This window comes from Amblyomma mixtum, chromosome 7, assembly GCF_055824585.1.
Source record: "Amblyomma mixtum isolate Tamu chromosome 7, ASM5582458v1, whole genome shotgun sequence".
In the NCBI taxonomy this organism is placed as follows: Eukaryota; Metazoa; Arthropoda; class Arachnida; order Ixodida; family Ixodidae; genus Amblyomma; species Amblyomma mixtum.
The window spans coordinates 114,998,996-115,025,354 of NC_143018.1; the positions used below are offsets into that span (position 1 = coordinate 114,998,996).

At 47.6% G+C, this 26,359-nt stretch overlaps 1 protein-coding gene across 1 annotated transcript in view; it reads left to right on the plus strand.

Moving 5' to 3' along the window:
- The window catches only part of LOC149337269 (putative sodium-dependent multivitamin transporter), a 64,410-nt gene that overhangs the window by 25,512 nt on the left and 12,539 nt on the right, over positions 1-26,359 (plus strand). The window contains exons 6-12 of the mRNA XM_089554367.1: positions 4,680-4,820; positions 5,386-5,515; positions 8,320-8,408; positions 8,498-8,607; positions 22,022-22,089; positions 22,576-22,662; positions 24,557-24,774. Coding sequence (XP_089410493.1) covers positions 4,680-4,820; positions 5,386-5,515; positions 8,320-8,408; positions 8,498-8,607; positions 22,022-22,089; positions 22,576-22,662; positions 24,557-24,774 — 843 coding nt within the window. The remainder of the gene's footprint in view (positions 1-4,679; positions 4,821-5,385; positions 5,516-8,319; positions 8,409-8,497; positions 8,608-22,021; positions 22,090-22,575; positions 22,663-24,556; positions 24,775-26,359) is intronic.

Genomic DNA, 26,359 nt, shown 5'->3' on the forward strand with positions numbered 1-26,359 from the left:
TGAATCGGCTCGGACCGGCAGGAAAACTGTCGACAACGGCGGCAAGTGGACATGGTCGCCATCAACTTTCATCGCAAAGCCTGTGGCCCGGGGCGGTACTGGCGATGAAGAACGTGCGCGGAGGGTCAACCTGTTCTGCCCTATGTCGATTACGGTGCCATATTCACGGAGAAAGTCCATGCCCAGAATAACATCTTTAGAGCAATTCTCCAATATTACGAAAGTGGCGGCGCACGTCTCACCGTGGATCTCGACGCGGGCAGTGTACTTGCCAACAGGGTTTACGATGTGGCCGCCCGCGGTACGTATGGGCGGTCCGTCCCACTGGGTGGTAACCTTGCGAAGACGCCGAGAGAAACTGCCGCTGAAGACCGAGTAATCAGCGCCGGTGTCCACAAGCGCCGTTACGTCGCGCCCGTCGATCAGAATGTTTACATTGCTAGAGGTTACAAAACGGTTTGCGTTTCCAAGGATACCATCGGTCGAGTCGGGACACACTAACGTAGACGGAGGTTCTTTGCTTCGTGCGACTCCGGCAACGCCACCTCCAGGCGTCGCCGTACTCAGTTTTCCCTAAGTGGTGAAAGGCTCTCACGGCGAGACCCGCGAGAAGGGGATGGTGGGCGGCGAGGTGGCGGCGACCGAGAGGTGCGAGGAGCAGCTGTAACCGGTGATGGAGAACGTCGAAGGTAGTCTTGTATGTCGCGGGGCTGCTCACCGTAGCGGGGACACGGATCGGCCCGGTGAAAACCCCTTAGGCCGAGTTCGCGGTATGGACAGGAGCGATACATGTGATCAGGCTCACCGCAGTGAAAACTCAGTGGGCGCCGGTCCGCAGTCCTCCAGATGTCGGTCTTCCTGCGTCTCGGTGGTCCCAGGCGTGCATCAGACGAGTGCAGGAACTCACGGCGTCGAAGGCCGGAATCGGGAGCGCTCTGGTCCTGGCGATGGGCGGGAGGAGGACGACGAACTGCAGCGGCGTAGCTCAGAGCTGGTGGGTCGGCTGCAGCTACAATTGGGACGTCTTCTGGCGCCAGCGCGTGTCGCAGTTCTTCGCGAACGGCCGACGCGATGGAGACAGAGGCGGGCTGCTCAGGAGTAGGGAAGAGCTTTTTCAGCTCCTCGCGGATGACGTCGCGAATTATTTCTCGAACATCGGCGAAACCAACTCCGCCCAGGTCAGACGAGGCAAGACTTGAGACGACAGGAAGGGCGATCAGTCTCTGAAAGTGACTGGTTCTTGTCGCCAATGCCTGCTCGATGTTGGTAGCTTCGGCGACGAATCCGGCCACTGTGGTCGGAGGATTGCGGATGAGGCCTCCAAAGATGTCATTCCGGACACCCCTCATCAACGCCCGTACCTTTTTCTCCTCAGTAGCCCGCGGGTCGGCGCGGGCACTCAGACGCAGCACGTCTTCGACGAAGCTCCGGACGCTTTCGGTAGGTCCCTGGATGCGAGCGTGGAGCAGATCTTCAGCTTGCTGTCGGCGGTGCTGGTTCGCGAACATGCGTACCAGTTCGCTCTTGCACGTCTCCCATGATGTTAACGAAGCCTCATGGTTCTCAAACCAATACTTCGCTGTGGCTTCCAGGGAGAAGTACAGGTTTTTGCAGCCATTGGTCTGGAGTCCACCCGTTATGTCGCGCTACTCTTTCATAGTTTTGGACCCAGTCTTCAACATCGTCAAGGCCATCGCCACGGAACGTCACGACAGATCTTGGAGTGAGAGGCACGTAGACGATCCTCGATGCAATCGCGGGGTCGGTTTGTTGTGACTGGGACGCCATGGTGACGTTGGCTCTCCTAGATGTCCGCGATCCCTCGGGCAAGAGTCCGAATTCCGGCGCTTGGCCTTCCTGGCGTCGGCTAGCGCGAGTCTCAGTTTCTGCCGAGGGCTCCTCCAAGAAAACTCGACGGCCAGGACTTAGAACGGGGCTCGAACTGCGAGGCGGGGTGCGCTGCATGAGATGCGTTACCCAGCACCTCCACCAAATGTCACGGCTTGACGTACAGGCCGGCGGCGAGAACGGTTGAAGACAGGGAGCACAGAAAAACAGCGAGGTCCACCAGCAGCAACGTCGTCGTCGGCGCGCGGCAAACACTCCTCGTCTTTTTCTTCCACTCGCGACAATATTTGTATCGTGCAGTTGTTTGGATTATTGACTAATGTTCCATTTGTAACGCTTGAGGTAAAATTTTACATCAAGAGTCTGGCGAAGCGTGTCGTATTGTGGAGATCCGGCCCAACTGGATTTTTTTCTCGCACACGGGGACGATTTGACATAGATAACTAGTTTCATCATTGCTGTTTCGATAAAATTAGAGGTTCTATATAATCATTTGGCATGCATGCAGTCAAAGGAGACTGTTTGAGCCCAAAAGAACGCATGGTTCATGAATAGTGTGCTTTCTAACGCACAACAGTAGTAATGAGAGACAGATGAAGTGCGGGAAAAATGCCGCGATAGCTAGGGAGAATGGGTAATCTGCTTCAACTTCGGCCTAAGAATTTAAACAGGAGTCTTCAACTCCGCTCTTCAGCTGCAAACAAATTACGTATTAGTGAAAAATCTTAGTGGCCATTTTGCAACGATATTCGACAAAAAACGGTCTCCTAGTTCAATGCAGAACTTTAAGGCATACTTAGGCAGCAGCAAGACTCCATCGGAGCTAATCACGTTGTAAGCGAAGGAAAAAAGCTGCATGTTTGACGCCTTCACACAGCGCACCTTGTGTAAAAAGTTTTGCTAATGCGCATGAGCATAGTAGCGTTACCTAAATCGAAAGCTTGAATCACGCATGCTTAAGAAAATTCCGGCCTCACTTCAATGGCTATGGGCTGCTTGTCTACTTATTTCCAAGCCTTCAGAGTAAAAGGAGTGTACGCGAGGAAATGTGGCCACGTCGCCGTCCTGTCCGAAGCAAAATATTTTAGGACCAAATGAAGAGAACTCTCACCGTAGCCATTGCGCGTTTCACTACTAGTGAGAAGCGTAGAATGTCTGTACTAACGTCCCGAAGTAGCAGACGGTGTACAAAGGGCGTTGTAGTGCGGGGCTGCGAATAAATTTATTCAACCTTGTGCTCAAAAAGTGCAATTAGAACGCAAAGCAGGGGGAGCCTTTGCGTTTTGCCTCCATCGAAATGCGGCATTCGTGGCCGGGTGCGCAAAAGTGCGCTGGTGACGGCCTGTCGGGTCCACCTCGGTGTAATCACGGTTATTTTTAGCGGCAAAACCTCCAAATTTTGTGTTTAAGGGCCGCAGGTAAGTGCACTATTATTGATGCAAACTGCCTTGGCGGTTATTATACGCTTCTCCTCGAAACTCCAGACAGGCGTCCTACAGTTAAGCGATCGGTCCTGTGCGGCTTGCGATGACTAATATCTCTGGGCGTTTAATTCCGCCAGATAATAATAATTAGCTTCCTTAACTAGTTAGTCTCGTCTGCACTGTTCTACCTGTGGTGCATGCGCGTTTTAAAAAAAAAAAACTTCCGGAAGTGTGCCAACCCAAAGTATTGTGATACCATCTTAGAGCACGTGGTCTTGCACAGGACCGTTTCAACCTGAGGCTCGATACATGTAGTTTTTGAAAGAGGATGCTCACTTCAAAGAAAACGCCAAAAAGTATCGCGAAGACCTTGGAGCAGCCGATGCAAGAAATAAAAACATGCAAAAAGTGCATCCCATTAAGCACGAAAATAAATCAATTATTGCAACACAGCGTCACAAAACACGAGCTTGCGAAAGTTTAATGCTCATCGTTAAACACAAAACTTTCTTTAGAAAACGCGCGGCACTTTGTACGACGGCGACAGGCGAGAACTTGTGCCAACTGTTACCCGCAAGAAAGAGAAAACTTTTCGAGTAAATTCTTCGGCATCGTGTTGTTTAAACATTGCATTCACGCTACTCGTTGATGTTCGACAGTATATCTCTGAAACGAACTTACACAACACTCTTTCAAGAAAAATAAATACTGCGAGGACGGTTGCCAATGTTTAACACTGTATCGAGCAAAAGATGTTGAAATTTTGGCGTCCCTCTTCATTCCACGGTTGCCAATCTCTGAGCTCTTCCAGTGTAAACCATACTACATTTGTGCATTCCTGCATTGTCGCAGTACCTTCTACGTTTTTCGGTAACCACACTGCGGATGGTTCCCACCATATCAATCTTCTAGTTAGGCACTGCGCTATTGGCATACTCTTTCTACTGTATCCGCCCTCCGGTGTTCCCCACCGTAACAACCTTTTGGTTACGCCCTTCGCTGTTGCTGAAAGCTCCTACCGTGTTAACCAAGTGGTTCCCGCGGCAACACCTCTTACGCTGATCCCATAGCCTGCAACTTCAACGCTTGCGACACTCGCCACAGTCGTTTACCACCCTTCTCATACTCGCTAAGCCTTTCTCCGGCCATGGTAAGCACCCTCTGCTTACGTATTTCACCTCTCGCTTCATGCCCTCGTACTTCCACGGTAAGCACCTCCTGCTGGTTTCCAACAGCCTCCCAGTTTTTATGCCGACTACTGCTATTATCACTGGTGAAACCCTGGAGCGGGCGCTTAACAGCGCTCTCCTTAAGAATACTTTCACTAATACGTTTCACTAGCTTAAGTTATGAAAGTCCGGTCACCGAATCTTTTTTTTTGTGTATTTTTGATCCCCGCTTCCGCAGACTAGACGCCGACTTGGGGGACGACGAGACAGTGTGGGCGCACGCCATCGCCACCGTGCCCTTCCACCTGGTGCGGGACGGCATGGACCAGATTGTCGTCCAGAGGTTTCTGGCGGCGAGAAATATCCACAGTGCACGAAGGTCAGCAATTGATTCACTCTTTGACAGACTAGTATAATAATTTATGTTTTGTATTTCTGCTAAAACAGACACTTGCCGTTATAGACGAAAGAACAGCACAAAAGCTGCACTTGAGCTCTGCCCTTTCAGTAGTTTTCAATATCAAATGAGTTTGTGAAGCATTGCTCCGGTTATCGAGCAATAAGGCCGACAATTTCAGCCTTGCAAACGAAGGCCGCCAAAAAAAGCTGTGTGATTTTTCCCCTCTCAAGCATTTGTCCGTCTTATGCTGCACTGAAACAATTTTCACATCATGGTAGCCATCCGTAAGAAAGAGGGCCCGTAACGACGTGCAGGAATGGAACAGAAGTTTCGTTCACAACGGTGCCGGAGGCTCGGCAGGATGCCTTTGGTATGTAAAGCAAAGAAAAAAAAAAGAACAGAGAGAGGTTTCATTACCACGATGTCCTGACGCCATGACGCAAGAAGTTCAGTGATCCAGGTTTTCGCGTGACTTCCATAGAGCCAAGCGACTATGCCCACTATTGCCACAGATATCTTAGCGTTCCCCACAAATTTTATGCAGGGTTGTTTGTGCGGGAGCAGCTATGACAATGTTCTTCATTTCGACAATATCACTGACGGCTTTGGCGCTGATCTACTGGTACCATGACTGCGACCCGATGTTGGCTGGCACTATCACACGCTTCGATCAGGTGAGATATCTGTATTCTGTTCGATGAAATACAATGCGATTAAAATGGCTTCGTAGCAATATTGTTATTTCGACTAAACTCTCACTCAAGTGTCTTGCTTGTACGATTGCTGTTTATTCCCTCAAGGGAGTGCGGTTACGCGCAAAGTACTAAAATACACTAAAATAAAGTACTAAAATAAAGTACTAAAACAAAATATTAATCTTATACACATATATTGAATAGTACTGCCTATGTCGTGGGAGAAACTTCCGTCAGGGATAAAGAAAACGGAATAGGTTCGCAGAGCAGTTTGATGGTCGCCGAGTACTGAAAAGACAATATTCACGGCTAAACAAGACTAATAGTGGAGCACTTTGAAAAATAAAAACAAAAAGCTGCAAACATCGCTTAGTAGTGACAAGCTGCTTATCAGAATGCCAAAAATGAAAATATAAAGAGACGTACGACTCATGTTGGCTGGATAGAAGGCATCTGAACAAAAAAGTAAAGACATTGTCGTCTCTTGTGTGAACAAACAGACAGGAGACGACATTGTGGCTGCAACGACAGTTGAGCTAAACTGCAGTCCGAAAGACGCCTTTTCGGAATTCTTCCAACAATGGCAGCACCGCTGGGAGAAGTGTGTGAAGTCCCAGGGAGACTACATTGATGGTGATTAGGTTTCCAACGCTCCAGTTTTGCCAGTTTCTTTCTTCGGCCAAAGGTCGGATACTGAGCCGCCGCGGTGGCTCAGTGGCTATGGGGCTCGGCTGCTGGCCCGAAAGACGTGGATTCGATCCCGGCCGCGGCGGCTGAATGTCTTTGGAGGAGAAATTCTAGAGACCCGTGTACTGTGCGATGTCAGTGCACGTTAAAGAACCCCAGGTGGTCGAAATTTCCGGAGCCCTCCACTACGGCGTCTCTCATAGCCTTAGTCGCTTTGGGACGTTAAACCCCATAAACCAAACCAAACCAAACCAAACCAAACTTTTCTAACAGACTTCGTAGGTAACCATTATGGTCACTACCGATGCAAAGGTCACATTTTGCTGTCTCGTACCAGAGCGTATAAGACCGTAGCCTACACTCACTACTATTGCTTTGGTAATTATGTAAGCAGATTGATAATATAAATTTAGCCCGTTCTAACACTATACGTGAATTGCAATTCGTCAGTTATCGTTTTTCCTCAAACCCGTCCATGCATTAGAGGAGCATTGCAGCTGCGTGTTCAAAACAACAAGGTTTGGTTTCGTCTATTCGGGTTAACGTGCCGAAGCAACTCAGGCTAGGAGGGACGCCGTAGTGAAGGGCTCCGGAAATTTCGACCACCTGGGGTTCTTTAACGTGCGCTAAGAGCGAACAACATGGTTGCGGGTACTACCGGCTGCTTGACATGTGAACTAAACCATTAACACCTACCGAAGGCTCATATTCCTACATCTACGTTTTCTTTGTCACCATAGCTATTTTCTCCCGGTACTACAAGAGGCGACAGTAGTTTCGGAAGAAATATTGACGCCAGCGCTCGTGACGAAATTGACGATATTGGCGTGACGTGACGTTGTATTGATCGGGATGATATTGACGAAAGCGCCAGTCAAGAAGAGGAAGAAGTGTGTTGTGGAAGTCTTGAGGAAGCCATTAAGCCTGAGGACATCATCATCATCTTGAGGACGCCCCACGTCCTAGACTACGCCGCTGTTGATCCTCGGCGGCTTAACACCAGCAAACAATATGTTTTAAAGCGTGTTTTTTCTGGCTTTATTGGCGTGGCAGTCACTTTTAAGACGGGGCCAAGAGACGGAAATAGTGAAGGTCTTGGAAAAAGTGAAAGCTCTTTGGAGTATCAGCAGTTCGCGAGAACAGCCATAGACAGGAACATGGGCAGCGACGCTGTCATTTAACTGTATGAGGACGAAACTTCTTAGGATCGGCTGCTGAGTCCTTTGCACGAAGGAGAGCAGGAGAGGTCAAAGGAGATGGGTAACTGTAGCAGGCGTGCTGGGGAGGGGAAAGAGCTAATTAACAGGGAGGCCTAATTAACAGGTTTAATTAATCGTGTTATAAGAGGAAGGGTAACTTGAGAGTGCTTTATTCCTTCCAAATACAGTATAGTTGAGCCGTAACCTTTGCTTCCGAACGAAAAAAAAAACCGTCGAAAGGCTTTAATATTCAGAACAAAACAAACAAGCGTACAGTAACTGCTTCTACCTCAAGGTATTTGACTTCCCCGAATGTCTGCTTCACAGACATGAATTGACGATATACTCTTATGCTAGAGATACACAAACACTGCCTCCAGAAGACTCAGCTTATGCCCACGGCGAACTAAAACAAGAGTAAAGGAATTAAAATGCTCATCCGAAGTATTTCTCAAGGCGTGATTTGAAAAACCCGTACACCTTTTTTTTGTCTTTTCAATAGGAGACGTGTTTCCCTGAACTCGTTTATAAGTACTTTGTTTTCGGTTTCTCGGCTACCATGTAAGCCACCAAACTCCCCTGCTCCTGCTGAGAACGTCCTTCACATTCGTGACAATGGTGCTGAATATTTTAATTCGGAAGGGCATCTTTGGCCTAAAGTGACATGACGAAATATGTTTTTCGTTTGCGCAAGAAGGAGTGAAAGACCTATTGCCTAAGCATTTCACCTCAACGAAGCGGACCATCAAGACCGGGAAAAGTTTGCGCAGAGTGGAAACCAGTTGATTTCCGGTGGCACTGGGGAACGATCCCCATACGCGGCGGATGCACAATCCAATAGGCAACTGCTTTGGTATCAGTGCTCACATTACATTCCTTCTTGGCTGGTTCTTGCAGGTGGTTCCTCTTTACATTGCACAAAACCTTGCAAATGTCATTGGTCTCCGGGGCTTGTTCCTTGCAGGACTACTGGGCGCCTCGTTCAGGTAGGATCGTTTGGAAGCATGTTGAATACTGGTCAGTGAAAGAAATAGGAATGAAATGAACCAAAACAGTGCTCTTTATTCCTTTCCAGCACTATTTCCTCCATTATCAATTCGCATGCTGCCATTTTCTATGTGGACATCGTGGCCCCCCATTTCAAGCTGAACGAACGCCAGGCGGGCAGTGTGACGCATTTCCTGGGTGAGCAGAGTTTAGCTGGCAGCTGCTGCGCGCAGCCGGTCGTAATGTGTCCGTGATCCTCCCTGCTCACAGGCGAAATCGCATGCCTTGGTCTGTACAATACATTTTATTTAAAAAAATAAATAAAATCTTAGGGCTCTTTGTCATATTCTGAAGGAATAATATGCGATAACATTTGGAAATAAGCTTGCCCTCAACATAATGCAAAGTATCCCTGAAAAGTTTGAAACTTTGCCAATCTCAGAAAATGGATTAGGTGGATTATTGGAGATAATGAATGAATTGATGTTGATTAACAAATTATAACATTGCGTAATGCCTACCAGTCTCTTATTCAGATTACTTTAGAAAGTTATAGTGGGTCTATATTAAAGAAAAAACTGAATAATCTCCCCCCTCCCCCCGTTAACTTTCAGCTAACTCTGTACACACATAGTTTTTTGAGTTTGTGTTTGTCTTCCTTTTTTTACCTGAAAGTGCATATTATGAAATATTTTTACTGTTAATTGTTATTTATTATTGTCTATCATTAACTATTTTCTACTTTCATAATGTTGCTCATCGTTTTTTTTTGTCCTTTCGGCCGCCGTTTTCATGATGCGTTAATCGGGGTGTAGGCCTTGTCCGGAGGCATGCTTGGTCTTCCTCCTTTATCCCCACCTCGAGGGAATATTGTGCATAATATGGCCAAATAAACATACTACTATTAGTGTGTGGAATAGTGTGGATCATTGGGTATATCGAGGTGGAAGAGTACGTCAAATTAGTACACTCCCAAAGGATAATTCAAGGAAGAAACTGGAACAATGAAGACCTCAGATTTTCAAATTTGTTGATGCTGATGATGTCCGTACCTCTTGAGAATCGGGGAATTTCTTTAAGTAGAAACGCGAGGGTTATTGGAGGACGACACGGAGATGCTGTTGCATCAAAAAGCACCGCTCGAAAGCAATAAATCCCCGACTCGGCTCCTTACTGGGTTTGTTGCCCCAGGGCTAAACTGTGCCTAAAGAGAGAGAGAGAGAGCGAGAAGAAACCTTTATTTTGCCGGACACTTATGAAGGGTTTGGTTACATTGCCATTTCCTAAAGAAAAATATCTTTTATTTGATTGCACGCACCCTCTATGTATTGCTGTGCCAATCTACTGTGATTTGCTGACAGCGTGGGTTAATAAAGGGTACAATAGCGGTGACCGCTCTTCTTTTTCGAGCAGTCGCTTCTGTCACCACAGACACGCTTCCTAATCCTGAAATGCAGCTCGGTGTAGCTCCCATTGCAGGGTACATAATTTTTTTTTCAAAGCAAATAACGGGAAGAATTTTATTTAAAGTCAAGAAGAGAATAGCTCCAGTGAGCAAGCGCTGAACAAGTCCTAAAGTCAATGCCGACAAACGGGGAGCGAAGGCATGGACGCCGAAAAAAAAACATCATTCAAAGCATAATCACTGAGGACAAGCCAAGTTATATTGGGTAATTCTAAAATTACACCACTTTGATTACGCCAATATAGCATCAAAAGCAGAATATTGCATCTTTCAAGCAGGTGTAGACAGACCGCAGTTCATACAGTGCAAATTACAGCACTATCCCCGTGAATCTCAAGAAGCAATCTGCGCCTGTCTTCAATCTGAGACGATAATTTAAAGGCGCATTGCTCCCAAATAACTCACAGCTAGACCTAGCACCTTAATTGAAAACATTCTGCCTTTGAACATGTGTACCTGGCAATAACTAATCTTTGAGGATAAGCATGTACCGTCCACAGCAGCAGCTGAGTGAGAACTTTTCAGGGCAGCGTTTACTGGCGATGATCTTCTGCTGTTTACATCGTGTGCCAATAATACCGATGCTATTTCGGGACGCTTCACATAAGCTCTTAATGATATATCAGTTTTGGCTATTCTTGGTTATATTTTTTTCTACCAAAGGTGATCTGAAATAAAAAAAGTTTTTCTTCTCTTTGTACGCTTTCTATTAGACCAGCAGAGCTTATTTTATTTCATTGCATATCCTGCTAATAACTTATGTCTAGATTAACAGAAGTATAAACTCGCGTTTTTACTCAGATACTTTCTATACTTGGCTCTGCTGTTCTCAGCATCATTTCTAGCCTTTATCTCTGTTGTGTATTTCAGCCCCGTAGGGTTATGCTATATATGGTAGGCTATACTACCATAGTCGACGCAACGTTCAGTCCATGCGGACGATATCTGTATCTGGGCAGCCGGAGTTACGTGGCCACAAGTTTGAGCGAGACTTCAAAAGGCGTCAAGTATTCTTGCGGCCTACTTTCACCTGCAAGGCCTACAGATTTCAACCGAAAACTGGTCGTGCTTTGCCTTTACACGGAACAAGAAGTCTCAATATAGCGTATGCATAAAAGGCACAAAGATATGCTACGTAAAGAGCCATCGGTTTCTGGGAGTAATCATCGACCGAAATCTGTAATGGACCTCCCCTAATTCGTACATGAAAAAGAGACTGACACCGATTTTCATGTTGTCGCTTTTCTTGGGGGAAAGCCGTGGGCAGTGTCAGTGCGGTCGATGAGGCAGCTATACAACGCCGTATTCATGGGATTTGTTCGCTACAGGCTCCATGCACTTAGAAGCATTCGAAAAACAAACACACGTACAAAGTCTGCAGAACGTTCAAGTTCAAGCTCCCCAGACTTGCCTAGGATTGCCGAAATGTGCCTCTACGGCGCATCTGTATTCATCGCCCAGGAGCATCCAGTCCCTACCTGAGCATCCAATCCCTACCAATCCCTAACAGTTGATGCACTGAGAGCACATTTCAGACAGATATCCCGGGTTCGCTCTCACCATCTTGCTAGTCTTCCTGTTAACAGGCCGCGAACATCGTCTATGAACACCGCACCATTCTGCCGTTCAAGTTTACACCAGCCTCTAGACCATCATCGCCACTTTGGAGCTTCCATAATCCCTGTGTGCTTGTTTCAATACCTGGCATCAGGAAGAAGACCGACTTATTGCAGATAGAACTAAAACAAGACACTCTGAATATTTCCATGAGCACCAGGCAAACCGGGTGCATGTCTACCCTTCAGTGAACTGTATCAGTTCTTTAGGCTCCGTGGTCTCTTCTCGGCGCTCTGTCTCGTCTTTCTTTCTTCTCCTGTGTGTGTGTGTGTGCGTATGGTTTGGCGCCTTTGAATTTAATTATGAATAACTACCAACTAGCCCAACAAGAAGTTCTACAATTTCTTAATCGGTACGGCTGATAGCCCTACATGGGCCATCTGCGGGTATGACGAGAGTATATCCCACATTCTTTGTGACTGCCCTCGCTCAGCCGTTCGCTAGAGCGTCTAAATCCATGGCCACTGACGTAAACGAAGATTCTCGGCCGCTGGCCGCGGCGATCGTCGGCGGTGAAGGCCTCCAAGGCACTGCTGCGCTTCTTGTGAACTTCTGGCCTGCATACTAGGTTGTGACTTTAACCAAAGTTAACCTTTCATGGTGACTTCAATTTTCTGCTACTCTCTTTTCTTTTTCCTTTTTTTATCCCCTCCCCCCAGTTCTCCCCGTGTAGGTCAGCAAACTGATAATTCTTCCGGTCAACCTCTCTACCTTTCCTCTTCTTCCTTCTCCTCTTTCCTGGTGCCTTTCTTTCTGAAGCATATGAGTAAACACCTCAGTGAATACCTTTCCTAGCATTGCCTACCCTGTGTATATTGTTACCTCTCTAAATTGTTTCTTTGTTGAATACTTTATTGATTTTACTATTTTATTGATTGTTAGTTATATCAATGACCTTTGCCTAGGCCGCCAATCAATCGCTGTTGTGCTACCCTTGAGATGCTTATGAAGCCAACGCCATCAGAAATTCAAAGATTGCTTAAGTATTCCTCCTTAATGCTTAGGCGTGCTTACCCCACAGTATGGCTCAAAATACTTCATGGCCTGCTTGCCATCATAGGAACGAGAATATTGTGCCTTCCGGCCTCTCTACCATTTATGCTTGGATTTCTTGCTTGTATTGCAGTACTAGGATCACCGATCTATTAATCAACACATATTATAGTGAATATGTCAGTTTTGTGCGCACACATGTATCGCAACCACCAACGCATTCAATACTGATACCTGAACATACGCGCTACACGTTTCCTGTAGAAGAGCCAAGATGTCTTACTAATAAGAAGAGCAGCTCATTTCTCTCTGATACAGCTTGGTCAAATGTTTAGGGAAATCCCCCAAGGTGGAGTATATTTGTAATAAGGAAGTAATTACTCACTGACGTCCACCTGAGCGCAGCCAAGCTGTACAGCTGTACAGCTTTCCTTTGTAGCGGAATGGCTGCTCTCAGGTGGACGTCAATGAGTAATTACTCCCTGATTACAAATCTACTCCACCTTGGGGGATTCCCGTAAACATTTGACCAACACAGTTCCCACTTCGAGTCATAGATCAATTCGCTCTCGCCCTACCATAAGCTTGCAGTCCCGGTTAGCACAGTTGGTAGAGTGACTGCTGCGGTGAAGCGGTGGTCGCAAGTTCGAACACCGGGCCAGGACGAATTTTTCTTTCACTACGAAGTTTGTGAGAAAGCTGTACAGCTTTCCTTTGTAGCCGTATGGCTGCGCTCGGGTGGGCGTCAATGAGTAATTACTCCCTTATTACTCTCTTATATAGCGATAAAAATCAAATGACGACTATAGATTAGTAGCACGAATGATTCGACGTTAGCTCCTATTGATCAGGAAATATTGCAGCCGTATAAGAGCTCATATACTGAGAATCTGACGTGCTTTCGGGCGAAATGAAAGATTCGGGAGGTTCTAGGTTTGAGTTTCTATGCTGGTAGGTTCGAGATGCATTTTTCAAGATGCGCGCATCTCTGAGCCCCCACCTGCAGGGTGCTCCAAGGTGCCCTGATGGTTACACTGATCACACCACCTAATCCATATACTTGAGAGACTTTCTAAGAACAGATAACTCTGTCACCCTGTGTCACTTGTGATTTTCGTGGCACAGAGGCTTGCAATTCAAACAGCAATCTTTTTCACGCCCCACCGTGTCATGATTTTATGCGGCACATCTCTAAATACTTGGTTCCAACTAGGCGTACTTGTTTATTGTTTGGACGTGATTTTATTTACAGTGGTGTGCTTAACACATCGAGAAAAACAAAGATTTTCATTTTAGACGTGCAGATGCCTTAAGCTGAGCGCTTGTGATTACCAGCCCTGAAGCACGGCATTAACCCATATTTTTCTGCGGTTTCATATTATGCTCAGCGTTTCCAACGCCAATCTCAAACATCAACAAAGTTTAGCGGGAAAAAAGGCCAAATGAAGAGTAGTTTTGTGCAATGTTATAAGTCGCAGCATTTTTCCGCTAACTAAGCGTTTTTTTGGTAAAACCACAACATATTCTTCGCAACCATCTACATATGAAGTGGTGTACAAGCTAAGCTTGATTGAAGCAACGGGGACCAAATAGGACCCGTGACGCGTCCTTGACGCGCAGCGATGCCCAGAAACACGAAGCTTGGGAGAGAAGACAAGCGAACCGATAGCAGGTTATTTGGTATTATTCGAGAAAAGGGTTGCTTTATCAGTATTTGTAACATTCTTGTTTCAAAAATAAGGAACGAAACTTAGGCGTACTGTGAAGAAGAAGATGGACCCCTTCGCTGGACGCCGATAAAGAAGAAGCGGTTGTGGGACGTGGGTATGTGCCATAGAGTTTCTTACTATTACCTAGAGGGAAAGCTGGCAAGCCGTCTATGGGAGTTTGCATGGAGACCCCACGTGATCACCTCAGCCACCATGGGCGCTCAAAGCATCATGGGGCGGTGAGCTACTTGTTGCGGAACTGCAACTTTTGGCCAAAAAATAATAGAAAAATAAAGCTGTTTGATAACTACAAACGTCCTAACATTCAATATCTGGTCTAATGATTGCAACAAACGAGCAGAAAAGCATTTAAGTGCAAACTTTGCCGAAAATAAGAGACGACTCGCCCTCCTATTGGCCAAGTAAAGAACGCTATAAAAACTAATATTTCGTTCTCAACAGGCGCGCTTTTAAAAGGAAATATGTTTTCAGAAAAAATGTTGTTGCTTAAACACTATAAGAGGTTTTTAATGGCATTTCAGAAAAGTGAAACCTTTTATTGGCGTCGTGTGTCGTCGCGTTTTCACTACTATGGGTTTTGCACACTGCGTTCGCGCGAAAGTTGTCTGCGCGCACACGAACTAGTGCACTGTACACGAACAGCGTTTTTGGAATGAAACATCTTAGTAATACCACTCTGTGTTCCCGAAAAACTACGACTGTGCCGCAACAAGTAGCTCACCGCCCCATGATGCTTTGAGCGTCCATGTTGGCTGAAGTGCAGCGCCGCCAGCTTTCCCTCTAGGTAGTAGTAAGAAACTCTATGGTATGTGCCATTTTTGTATGGTGAAGAAGAAGAATAATTGCCATCTCCGCCTTCCCGATTACACCCCTATTTATTTGGCCGAATTTCTAGCAGTAGTCTTAGCGTTGCGCAAATTAAACAGCTCCTTGTCTTCTGTCATAATTATGACAGATTCATTGTCGTTGTTTTCCTCCCTCACTGCGTCTACATCTCAGGCACTTCGGTTACTCAAATGCTTGGTTCCACCCCACGTGTGTTCATTACGTTTGGTCTGGGTGCCTGGGCACAGAGGAATCCATTTGAATGAGGTTGCCGATACCCTGGCGAAGGCATCTCTTCAAGGCCCAGTCGTATCTGTGCTTCCACCCAGCGCATATATTACGGCGGCCAGGTTTCGCAGGTATCTGCTCTTGAAAGAATTCGCAGCATCAGCTCTGACCTCCTCTCCCGAATTCTGGCATCTCCTTTACCCGTGGTGCAGTAAAGGATGGCGATCACGCAAGCTTGAGGTTTCCTTCACGCGTCTACGTTGTCGCGTGCCTCACTTAAACTTCTACCTTTATAGATCTGGTCTGGCGGTCTCCCCATTGTGCCCGTTCTGCGGAGAACCCGAAACGATAGATCATTTCTTGTTGACCTGCCGCCGTTTCTCCTCTTTACGGAGCCGCCTTCTGGAGCTTCCTTTACGACAGCTTGGTCTAAGTCTGTCTGCCGGGGTTGCTCTGTCTCTTGGGGCTTCCTCCCTTGGGCACAGCAACTGGAATGTGCTCTCCGCCATGCAAAACTTCCTTACAGACACTAAACGGCTGCCGTCTGAAGCTCTGCTCTTTCTCATGATCAATATTCCTCTGGAACGAAAGCTTTCTGAAACGTGGAATATTTAGCCCCGTTCTCTATTTCAGTCACCGATCTCACAGCATTTGTTTAGCCTATTTCAATTACACATCTGAGATCCTTTCATTTATTTCCTAATTGCTAATATTATCATAATTATTTTATTTTTCCCAACCATTATTTTCTTGTTTAACATTTTGTGCACCTATCAGTTGCCGCCTGTGTCTTGGCCAATCCCCTGCAGTGGGTACGCGCCATTACATAGAGGACAACAACAACAACAGCCATCGAGCAGATCGTGTTGGTCTTGGTCGCCCCGCTCCATCGCCGGCCTCGACGCCGTCCCCGAAGTCCTTCTTCTACATTTGGTGGAGGTGCTGCCTGGTCTCCTTGCCTCACGTATGCCAAGACGAGCTCGTATGGCTGAAGACGGACAACCCCCAGCCGCCCCGATGACCCAGCCGGTTGGCTGCTCTGGCTCCTTACGCCAGCGCGACCCTACGCTCTTTAGCGGCACCGACGACACAGACTGCGACGACTGGCTCGCTTCATACGAGCGAGTGAGTTCCTACAATAAGTGGGACGACGTCACTAAGTTAACAAATGTCATCTTTTATTTGACCGGAGTTGCCAACTTGTGGTATCGAAACCACGAAGCCGATATCACGACGTGGGATACATTCAAGGCTAACCTTACCACCGTGTTTGGTCGTCCTGCTGTACGCAAGCTCCGCGCCGAACAACGCCTGCACGATCGATCACAGCGGCTCGGCGAAACATTCACAAGTTACACTGAAGATGTGTTCCATCTCTGCAGTCGCGTCAACGCACAGATATCCGAAAAAGACAAGATCAAGCACATCCTGAAGGGCATCGAACATGACGCCTTTCAAATGTTAACGTCCCGGGATTTGACTACTGTTGCCCTAGTAGTCAACCTTTGCCAGAGCTACGATGAGTTGCGCAAGCAGCGCCTCATCACTCCACCACCTTCCGGCCCTGTGGAACCACTTTCTGGTCTCTCCTCTACATCTGGGAGCTCCACGCTGCTGCAGCAGCTCAAAGACTTCATCCGGGAGGAAGTTGCTCGCCAGATATCTTTACTTCCGACGAACTGCGAGCTGTCCGAAAATTTGGCGCCCCTTCGAAAGGTCATTGCCGACCGCGTGGCAGAGGCCTTTCCCTCTGTCGCTCCACGAGCTCCCATGCCTCAGCACGCACCAGCCGTTGAGCCCCTCGGATACGCCGACGTCCCTGCCGCTTCACCAATGACGCCCGCTCCTGTCGCACCACTGACGTACGCTGCCGTCGCTGCCCGACCACGGCTAGCTAGCTACCCTTTGGTCTACGCTACGCCTCCAGGACCTGTACAGGAATTTCTTCCGGCGCCACAGCCTTTTATTCCACCTCCTCCGCAGCGCCGCAATCCATGGCGAACAAGTTACAACCGTCCCATCTGTTATTCCTGTGGGTTTGCTGGCCATGTTGCCCGGTACTGCAGAAATCGCACTCACGACGATTTTGTACCGCGCCGAATGTCAGCTTCCTGGCAGCCGCCCCGAAATCAGTACGCAGCCGCCGATCCATCTGCAAGTTCCGACGCGAATGACCGTGGCTCCTTTTCTCCTCGCCGCTCAACCTCGCCGCGTCGCCGCTCCCTATCTCCGCTGCGACGGCGTCCCAATCTTGCGCAAGAGGAAAACTGATTGCCGCAGTTCCTGAGGCGAGAACTGCGCAACGAGCGAACTGTAAAAGGCCTCACGTATCTCCCGCGAATCTGCTTGAAGTTTCTGTTGAAGGCGTTATAGTACTGGCTCTGGTCGATACCGGCGCTGCTGTTTCTGCCATGGCTGCAAGTATTTGCCGTTCATTGCGCAAAGTAACGACACCTATTTCAGGATTCTCACTTTGCACGGCAAGTGCCCAGCCTGTCAACCATATAGCGGTGTGCACAGCACGAGTCGTCATTAAGGAAGTTGTGTACGCCATAGAGTTGGTCGTTTTGCCTTCCTGCTCTCATGATCTTATCTTGGGCTGGGATTTCCTGTCCCGCAATAATGCGGTGATCAACTGTGCTCGTGCCGAACTGGAGTTTTTTGGGCTTGACGTACCGTTGCCGAACGTTCCTCCTCCGAAAGTCGTTGCCGAAGATATTGACCTCCCTGCGTGCTCTTTCGTCCTTGTGCCCACCGCTTGTGCTTTTTCCCGCAGTACCGATGTCCTTTTCACACCCTCGGCCATCTTTCTAAACCGCAAAAGTCTTCTCCTGCCTTATGCCGTACTCTCTATATCAGCTGGCCTCACCGCACTCTGGATTTCTAATCCTTTCTCCTATCCCGTCTCCCTGCGTCGTGGCGAATGCCTCGGCACCGTACAGCTAATTGATTTCATTCTCACCGCTGACGCAACCACCGCTTCGCAGCCTGGTGACTTGGCTGCACTCACACCACCTGTTCTTGCACCGGACCAGTCGTCTCCTGACGTTTTCCTCCGCTCCATCGACGCCGATCTTCCTGGCCCTCAACGCACTGAACTTCTCGCACTGCTTCATCAATTCCGTTCTTCATTCGACTTTCACCAGCCTGCTTTGAGCTGCAAATCAACTGTCGCCCACCACATTGACACCGGTTCTCATGCTCCTCTGCGTCAGCGCCCCTATCGTGTCTCTGCCACCGAGCGCCGAGTTATTGAAGCCCAAGTTGACACTATGCTTCAGAATGGCATGATCGAGCCTTCTAACAGTCCGTGGGCCTCTCCTGTAGTCCTCGTGAAGAAGAAAGACGGTTCTATTCGCTTCTGCGTTGACTACCGTCGCCTAAATAAAATCACGCGGAAAGATGTGTACCCTCTACCGCGTATAGATGATGCATTGGACTGTTTGCAAGGCGCTGAACTCTTTTCTTCGCTCGATTTATGCTCCGGTTACTGGCAGCTACCCATGGCTGCGGAAGATCACCCTAAAACCGCATTCGTCACCCCCGATGGCCTCTTTGAATTTACAGTCATGCCTTTCGGTCTGTGTAATGCTCCTGCTACATTCGAGCGTATGATGGACACTATTCTGCGTGGCCTGAAGTGGAAGACGTGCCTGTGTTACCTTGACGACATCGTGGTGTTCTCGCCGGACTTTGCGACCCACCTCTCTCGCCTGAAGCAGGTCTTGACATGTCTTGCGAATGCCGGTCTGCAGCTCAACTTGAAGAAGTGCCGTTTCGCTGCTCGTGAGCTTACTATTTTAGGTCACGTTGTGTCCAAGGAGGGTATCCGCCCTGATACCGCCAAACTTCGAGCTGTGACTGCCTTCCCGAAACCTACTACCATTAAGCAACTCAGAAGCTTCTTGGGTTTGTGCTCATACTTTCGGCGTTTTATACGGAGCTTTGCATCCATTGTCGCGCCGCTGACTCAGCTCCTTGGCCATAACTCAGACTTTTCCCTGTGGTCACCAGCATGCGACGCTGCCTACAATACCTTGCGCCGCCTCCTCACAGCTCCGCCCATCCTGAGCCATTTTGACCCCCAGGCGCCCACCGAAGTGCACGCAGACGCCAGTGGTGTCGGCCTCGGCGCTGTGCTTGCTCAGCGCCCCTGTGGATTCGGCGAATACGTGGTCGCTTATGCCAGCCGTACTCTCACGAAAGCCGAAACTAACTACTCAGTAACGGAAAAGGAGTGCTTGGCCGTTGTCTGGGCACTCACAAAGTTTCGACCTTACCTTTACGGCCGTCCTTTCGATGTATCACTGACCATCATGCCCTCTGCTGGCTTTCATCGCTCAAAGATCCCTCCGGCCAGTTGGCACGATGGGCTCTTCGTCTCTAAGAATATAATATCCGTGTCGTTTACCGATCTGGTCGCAAGCATTCAGACGCCGACGCTTTGTCTCGCTCGCCGCTTCCAGCCGACCTTGCCCCCGTAGCGTTTACGCTCGACGTCAGCGACATGCCCGCCGAACAACGAAAGGACCCATGGATCGCCTCTCTTATTGACTACCTCTCCAACCATTCGCAAGTTACCCCTTCACGCGCCGTTTACGAGATTCGGGATCACCTCCTTTACCGGCGCAACTACAATTCAACTGGACGGAAATGGCTCCTCGTGATCCCGCGCCATCTACGGACCGAATTATGTACAGCTGTCCACGCCGATCCGCAGTGCGGTCACGCCGGAGTTTTCAAGACGTACACTCGAATTCGTCTTCGCTACTATTGGCGCGGTATGTACAACTCTGTTCTTCGGTACGTCCGATCGTGCCTGGCTTGCCAACGCCGCAAACCTGCCTCTCACCGTTCGGCTGGTGAGTTACAGCCTCTCATATGTCCGCTTAGACCCTTCGACCGCATTGGCATTGACTTCTACGGCCCTCTTCCGTACACAGCTTCTGGCAATCGCTGGGTCATTGTCGCGGTCGACCATCTCACGAGATATGCCGAAACTACCACGCTCCCAGCTGCCACAGCCCGTGATGTGGCCGGATTCTTATTGACGCACTTCATTCTCCGTCACGGTGCTCCTCGCGAATTGCTCAGCGACAGAGGCCGTGCTTTCTTATCTGACGTCGTTCAAGCCCTGCTCGCTCAGTGCAAAGTCATTCACCGCACTTGCACCGCCTACCATCCGCAAACAAACGGTCTTACTGAACGATTTAATCGCACCCTCGGTGGCATGTTCGCGAAGTACGTTGGATCCGATCACACCGATTGGGACATTGTGCTGCGTTATGTCACCTATGCATACAACACTGCTACGCTATCCACCACGGGTTTCTCTCCGTTCTTTTTGCTTCACGGTCGGCATCCATCTGCTCCCCTTGATACAGTGCTCCCCTACAAACCTGATGCCTCTGAATGTACCACCGTTACCGAAGCTGCACGGCACGCCGAAGAATGCCGCCAGTTTGCCCGATCGTTCACGACCGACTCTCAATGGCGCCAAAAACATCACCATGACACCACTCAGAAGAATGCACTACACTTCGAGCCCGGCTCGCTCGTATGGCTATGGGTTCCATCCAGCAGTCCCGGCCTCTCAACAAAACTGCTCTCCAAGTGCCATGGACCCTACCGTGTCGTCGAGCGCACTTCGCCAGTCAATTACATTGTTGAGCCTCTTACACCACCTTCAGATCTTCGGCGCCGTGGCCGTGAAACTGTACATGTGCAGCGCCTTAAGCCGTTTTACGACCCCATCGTATCTTCGTCCCCTTAAGTCGCCAGGATGGCTCCTTTTTCTCTGGGGGGCATTGTGAAGAAGAAGATGGACCCCTTCGCTGGACGCCGATAAAGAAGAAGAGGTTGTGGGATTGCCATCGCGCAGATCGTGTTGGTCTTGGTCGCCGCGCTCCATCGCCGACCTCGACGCCGTCCCCGAAGTCCTTCTTCTACAGTACATACATCTCAATCACATTTCCGTTTAAAACGCTCATCTGAGTAATCTCGAACATGTCCGCACTATCCGGGACTCTCAATCGAAAAATGTGAAATTCACTTCAACTTATAAAAAGAATCATGTCAGGTGTATATTCCACGAAAACAGTAACTTCACTGATCTGTTAACTTCATGGCTGAAATAGAATTTATATTAGTTCCCCATGCCGAGAAAGTAATGACATTTAGTTTCTGCGCAGAAATTTGCAAAGAGAAGTAATCATTTCAACACCTATCTTAAATGACATCCCGCAGAACGAAGGTGACGCACCAGGCAAACCATGGACCATAATTGAGCTCACAAACTTTTTTGGCGAAGATTTTGCCCTCAAACTACACCTACCGGTCTTTTTGTTTTCATCTACCTACTTTGTCTCATTTCTCTTTTGCCGCCATTTAATAATCCTTAAAGTTATGAACCATTTACGCAGGCAAAAGTATTACTTGAACATACCAACGTGAGTAGACTGGGAATCTCTTCTAACATATGATTGTAATTAGGCGTCGGAAGTATATTTCTTCGACAATGTTTAATGCACAAATGCATGCCCGCGGCTTCGTCTTCTTGAAATATATTGCCTTTTTCAACGAACAAATTATGGTCGCATTATTATTATACTGTAGCTTGGGTAATCTGCGCCTGCAGTATATTCAGTAAGTAAAGGTTGCTAATTATAAGTAAACCCAAAAATAAACAAACAGGCAGCAAGAATTGTCCTTTGCCATATTTTTCAATTTGTATCTGAATTTCCTTCATGCACAGAGATTACCAGCGGTGCGCTAATGACGGGCTTCGCTGTCCTGGTACCTCATCTGGGATCGGCGGCCAGGGTAAGGGTGAAAGCCGCGCACACTAGAGAAACAGTTAATCCTACGTCAACTTCGCTTTACTGAAAAAAACATTACGATCCTAGGGGGTTGTAGCGTTAATCAAAGGGACCAAAATACTCAGAAGATAACCGTAATGCGAGTAATCTATAGAATGTTACGCATTCTGTTGGTGATTCACTTCGCTTGCGAAATAAGTTGCGTCATCCAGGCTTTTATTTTCTCTGACGCACTCGTCAATTCCTCTGTCAACCTGCGCTTCAACCTTGACACTAGGCATTCTTCGACGACTCTAACAGAAATTTTAAAAACTGTAGTTCACTGGAGTAATTTGCGTTTCATCTTGGGCTGAAGAGAAGTATGGTAAATGCATCAGCTTCCGTACTTAGCTCTTCGAATAGGCACTGAGGAGTATCGCAAATAATTTTATTATGACGGAGCAGCAACGTGTGTTACACTACCTAACCAAAGTCGTTTTCTTTCGGACAGGTACTGATGGCCCTCTACAGCGCTGCGGCCGGGCCATTCGCCGGCATGGTGGCCGTGGCCATCTGTCTCCCCTGGGCGAACACCAGGGTGCGCCACTTAAGCGAACAGCATAAAAACGCGGAAGATTTACTAAACATACAACAGGAGATTGAACTTATGCACAAGCGACACCCAATTCAATGGTTTGCTAAAATAACTTCTTAAGGACTAGCAAGAAGGTTGAATTTGCACAGCCTTTTGAACCCTAGTGGAGCCCGCGCTAAATTTTATATATTTGATTTATCTACCTCGGTCAAGGCCAGGTAACTGAGCCATTTCGTTTTTTAATTTTCTTAGAATGAGACGCAGTACGCAAGCACGTGCTTGCAACACCATGCACCGGATCTATTATATCAAGTTTATTTTTATTCTTCATTGCTTGTGTGTTTTATGTTCTTCATTTAGCAGTTTTTGGTTGCAAAAAAGGTTGTCAGTTTTCACGTCCCCTCCTTGAACTATTGTTGAGCAAAACGCTACCCTAGAAGTCCTGGGAAACAAGCAAAACAGTTGGCCTTTCGAAATGCACCACGTCTTGCCGATATGGCGAAACCCAGCGGCGTTAAGTTCATGCCCCAGCTTTTACCTTTTCATTTTGATGAAGATGGAAAACCTTGTCAGATTCTTGCGATACACAGTTGCTTTCATAGCCACGTTTTCAATCCCGAAGTTGAAGCATCGTGGCTACTCTTTACCCTATTGACTAATGAGGGGAATACCCTGCTATTTCGCAGAAAAGCAGCTTTGATGACTTTTTTCTGCTCATTCTGTGTTTATGAAAGAAGTATTTTGTTTGTTACGCGTAGCTCAGCTCTTACTTACTAAGAATTAAGCTGTAAGAATATCTTCCTCCTTTAGCATTTGAGTGGGCCAACATTACAGCATTATCTCCAGCACAAAGCAATCACGCTAATGCATGCACCTTAATGCAAAAGCTGCGTCGCATGCAGTAGTTTAATACGTAATTGTTATCATGAGAAATAAAAAAAGTAATGTATGGAACTATTTAAAACTATTCAAAAGATAAACATGGCCTAGAATAGCCTCTCATGCTTACCTACAATATTGATGCCTTCATAGCTGATCATCGAATGCACGCATTGGATTGTGAAAGCAAATTTTTCTCCGCAGTGGTGTAGTGTATAAAAATTAAGCAAACTGCTATTATTCTCTTATTATAGCTATAAGGTGATTGCATGAGAGATCAAACTGCCTCAATATTCGAATTTGTTTTTTGTGGTATGCGAAAATCGTTCAGTAAGCCAATAGGGAACTTCTTCTAGTGAAAAATTGTATTTCGGGAGAAATAATGAACGACGTTCCGGCAGAGGAAGTTTCTCGCAAACCACTCTTCGTAACTTTGCAATTACGCACACTTCCACATACCCAAGCCGTCATGAATGCATTCCGTATGAGGAAAGTGAAGACGAGAATGAGTATGCCAAGCTTTTTTGCGCCGTTGTTAGGTAGGGGCCACAAGGCAAGTATATGCTGCTCGTCGATAGCACAGCTTCCAAGCGGCTGCCTTCAACTTTCATTGCCAATGTGTTTTGCCTCTTGAACCCAGCTTTTCGAGTCTTTTATAGAGCAAAAACACATTACCCTCTTGGATGCGAAATCTTAAAACACGAGAAATTCTGATGTACGGCAGTCCTTCCACTGAATTGCACTGAGCCATCGAAAGTATGAGTGAGCGCTGTGATTTCGTACTGGTGTGGTTCTAAACGCTGAGCATTTACGCCCAAGGTCGCAACATGTCTTTCCCGTTCGCTTTGCTGGCGAATGGGTAAAAAGTATGAGAATGCCGAAATGTCAGCGATTTTATGCGCACTTCTTTTCTGCATCGTGATGTCATGTTACGTCAATGACTGCATTCTTCTGACGTCGCTGCTTAAAAGTCGTTTGGCACACAAGAAATGCCAAAAAGTGTGGTACTTCCTCGCAGGGCACCGCAGTAGCAACGTCACTTGTCTTCGCACTTGTCCTCTGGCAGACCGTGGGCAGAACATTGTCCGCAGTGGAGCCACTCAGGATGAACACCACGCTCCTCCGATGCGCCCACAACACAACCGAAGCGTACTCAATCCCTAACGACGTTGGCGCATCTGACCAGGCCTGCGCCAACAATGGGACTTGTTCCACGCCTGTACCGTATGAAGTGTAGTGAGTACACCAGCAGTGTTTGCAAAAGTCACCCTCTTTGTGCTTACAAAGAGCTGAACAGGAACAAACACCGATGCTAATGAAAGCGAATTCCCTTACGCTTAAAAGAAGGCCACTTTTCTGATAGCCTCTCAGAACTTTGAAGATGCCGGACAGTGAGTTAAAAAAAAACGGGTCTGGATTGAAATGGAGAAAGAAGGTATTTTCTCCATTTTTCTACCATGATTTTTTCAGTGTTCATAGGTCATCGTATCCTGTAATGTACGAAACAGGTGTATGTTTGGAAAACTATCACAGAAATCGCTTTCACCAGAGAAAAGTTTCATGCACCAATCAGCCAGGTGGAGTGCCAACGAGACAGTGACAATTCATGCAACAAAGGCTATGCTTTTTCACAACGCTTGACACACATAACTAAACTCTTATGGCCAAGGTTGAATCCCATATAACGCACATAAAGTGACACCTTGCGCATCTGTGAGATGATGAGAAAAATTCAGGGGGCACTTTGACTGACTAAAGTGCGTAGAGGCGAAAGCGTTTTCCGAACCACTTTCGCTGCTTCTGTGGCACTGATGGCGTCACATATAATTGAGACTAATTACTAAGTGATGACAAATCACTAATTAATGGTTAATTACTGACTACTCATGAACGACTGCATACTAATTAACTGCTAATTAATGACGCTTAAGCTTCGCCTTTAGAAGTGGAACGCGACAGCGAGTTGTATCGCTGCCACGGAGTCCACGGAACGCCACCATCCGTTCGGCGCGATGCCTTGCCCTTTAAACGCAACGCTTTTTGAGGAAAGGAAATGGCGCAGTAATTCTCTGTCATATCGGTGTTCACCTGAACCGCACCGTAGAGGAAGGGAGGAAGTGGGAGTGAAAGAAGACAAAGAGGGCCCGTAATGCAGAAAATGAAAATTGTATTTCAGGAAAGAAGATTACGCAGTAACTGTCACCTATATCTCGGAACACCCCGTCAAAATTCAGGGGGGGGGGTACTTTTTTGACCTAAAGTGTGGTCACTGAAGTGCGGTTAAGATGTTAAGCTGACCTAAATTGTGGTCACTGATGTGTGGTTAAGATGCTAAGCTTCGCCTTCAAGCGTGGAACGCGACAGCATCTTGCAACACTGCCAGGGAGTCCATAGTACGCCATTGCCCATTCGGTTCTACGCCTCGCTCGTCGGTAAATAGGTTTTTGAGGAAAGGAAATATATCTGTCTCTCATATCTCGGTGGACACCTAAACCTCGCCGGAAGGGAAGGGAGGAGGATGGTTGTGAGCACAGACAACATATTCACTAGACGCGCCTTTGTCCATTCCAAACCATCGAGCTGGCATGGCGGAGTAGATAGCATGCTTGTCTCGCACGCCGAAGACCGGGGTTCGATTCCCGAGCTCGACCAATTTCCTACTCGGTTTTATTTATTTATATGGCCTGACTAGAGAAGTTAATTAGGCTAATTGGGTAATTAAGCAATTAACTAAGCTCAGCCCCACTTACTTGGAGCATCACTATACGATCCCTTCTATTGGTTGCATGGTTACTAGCCAAAGTACAATTGGCCCCGTTTG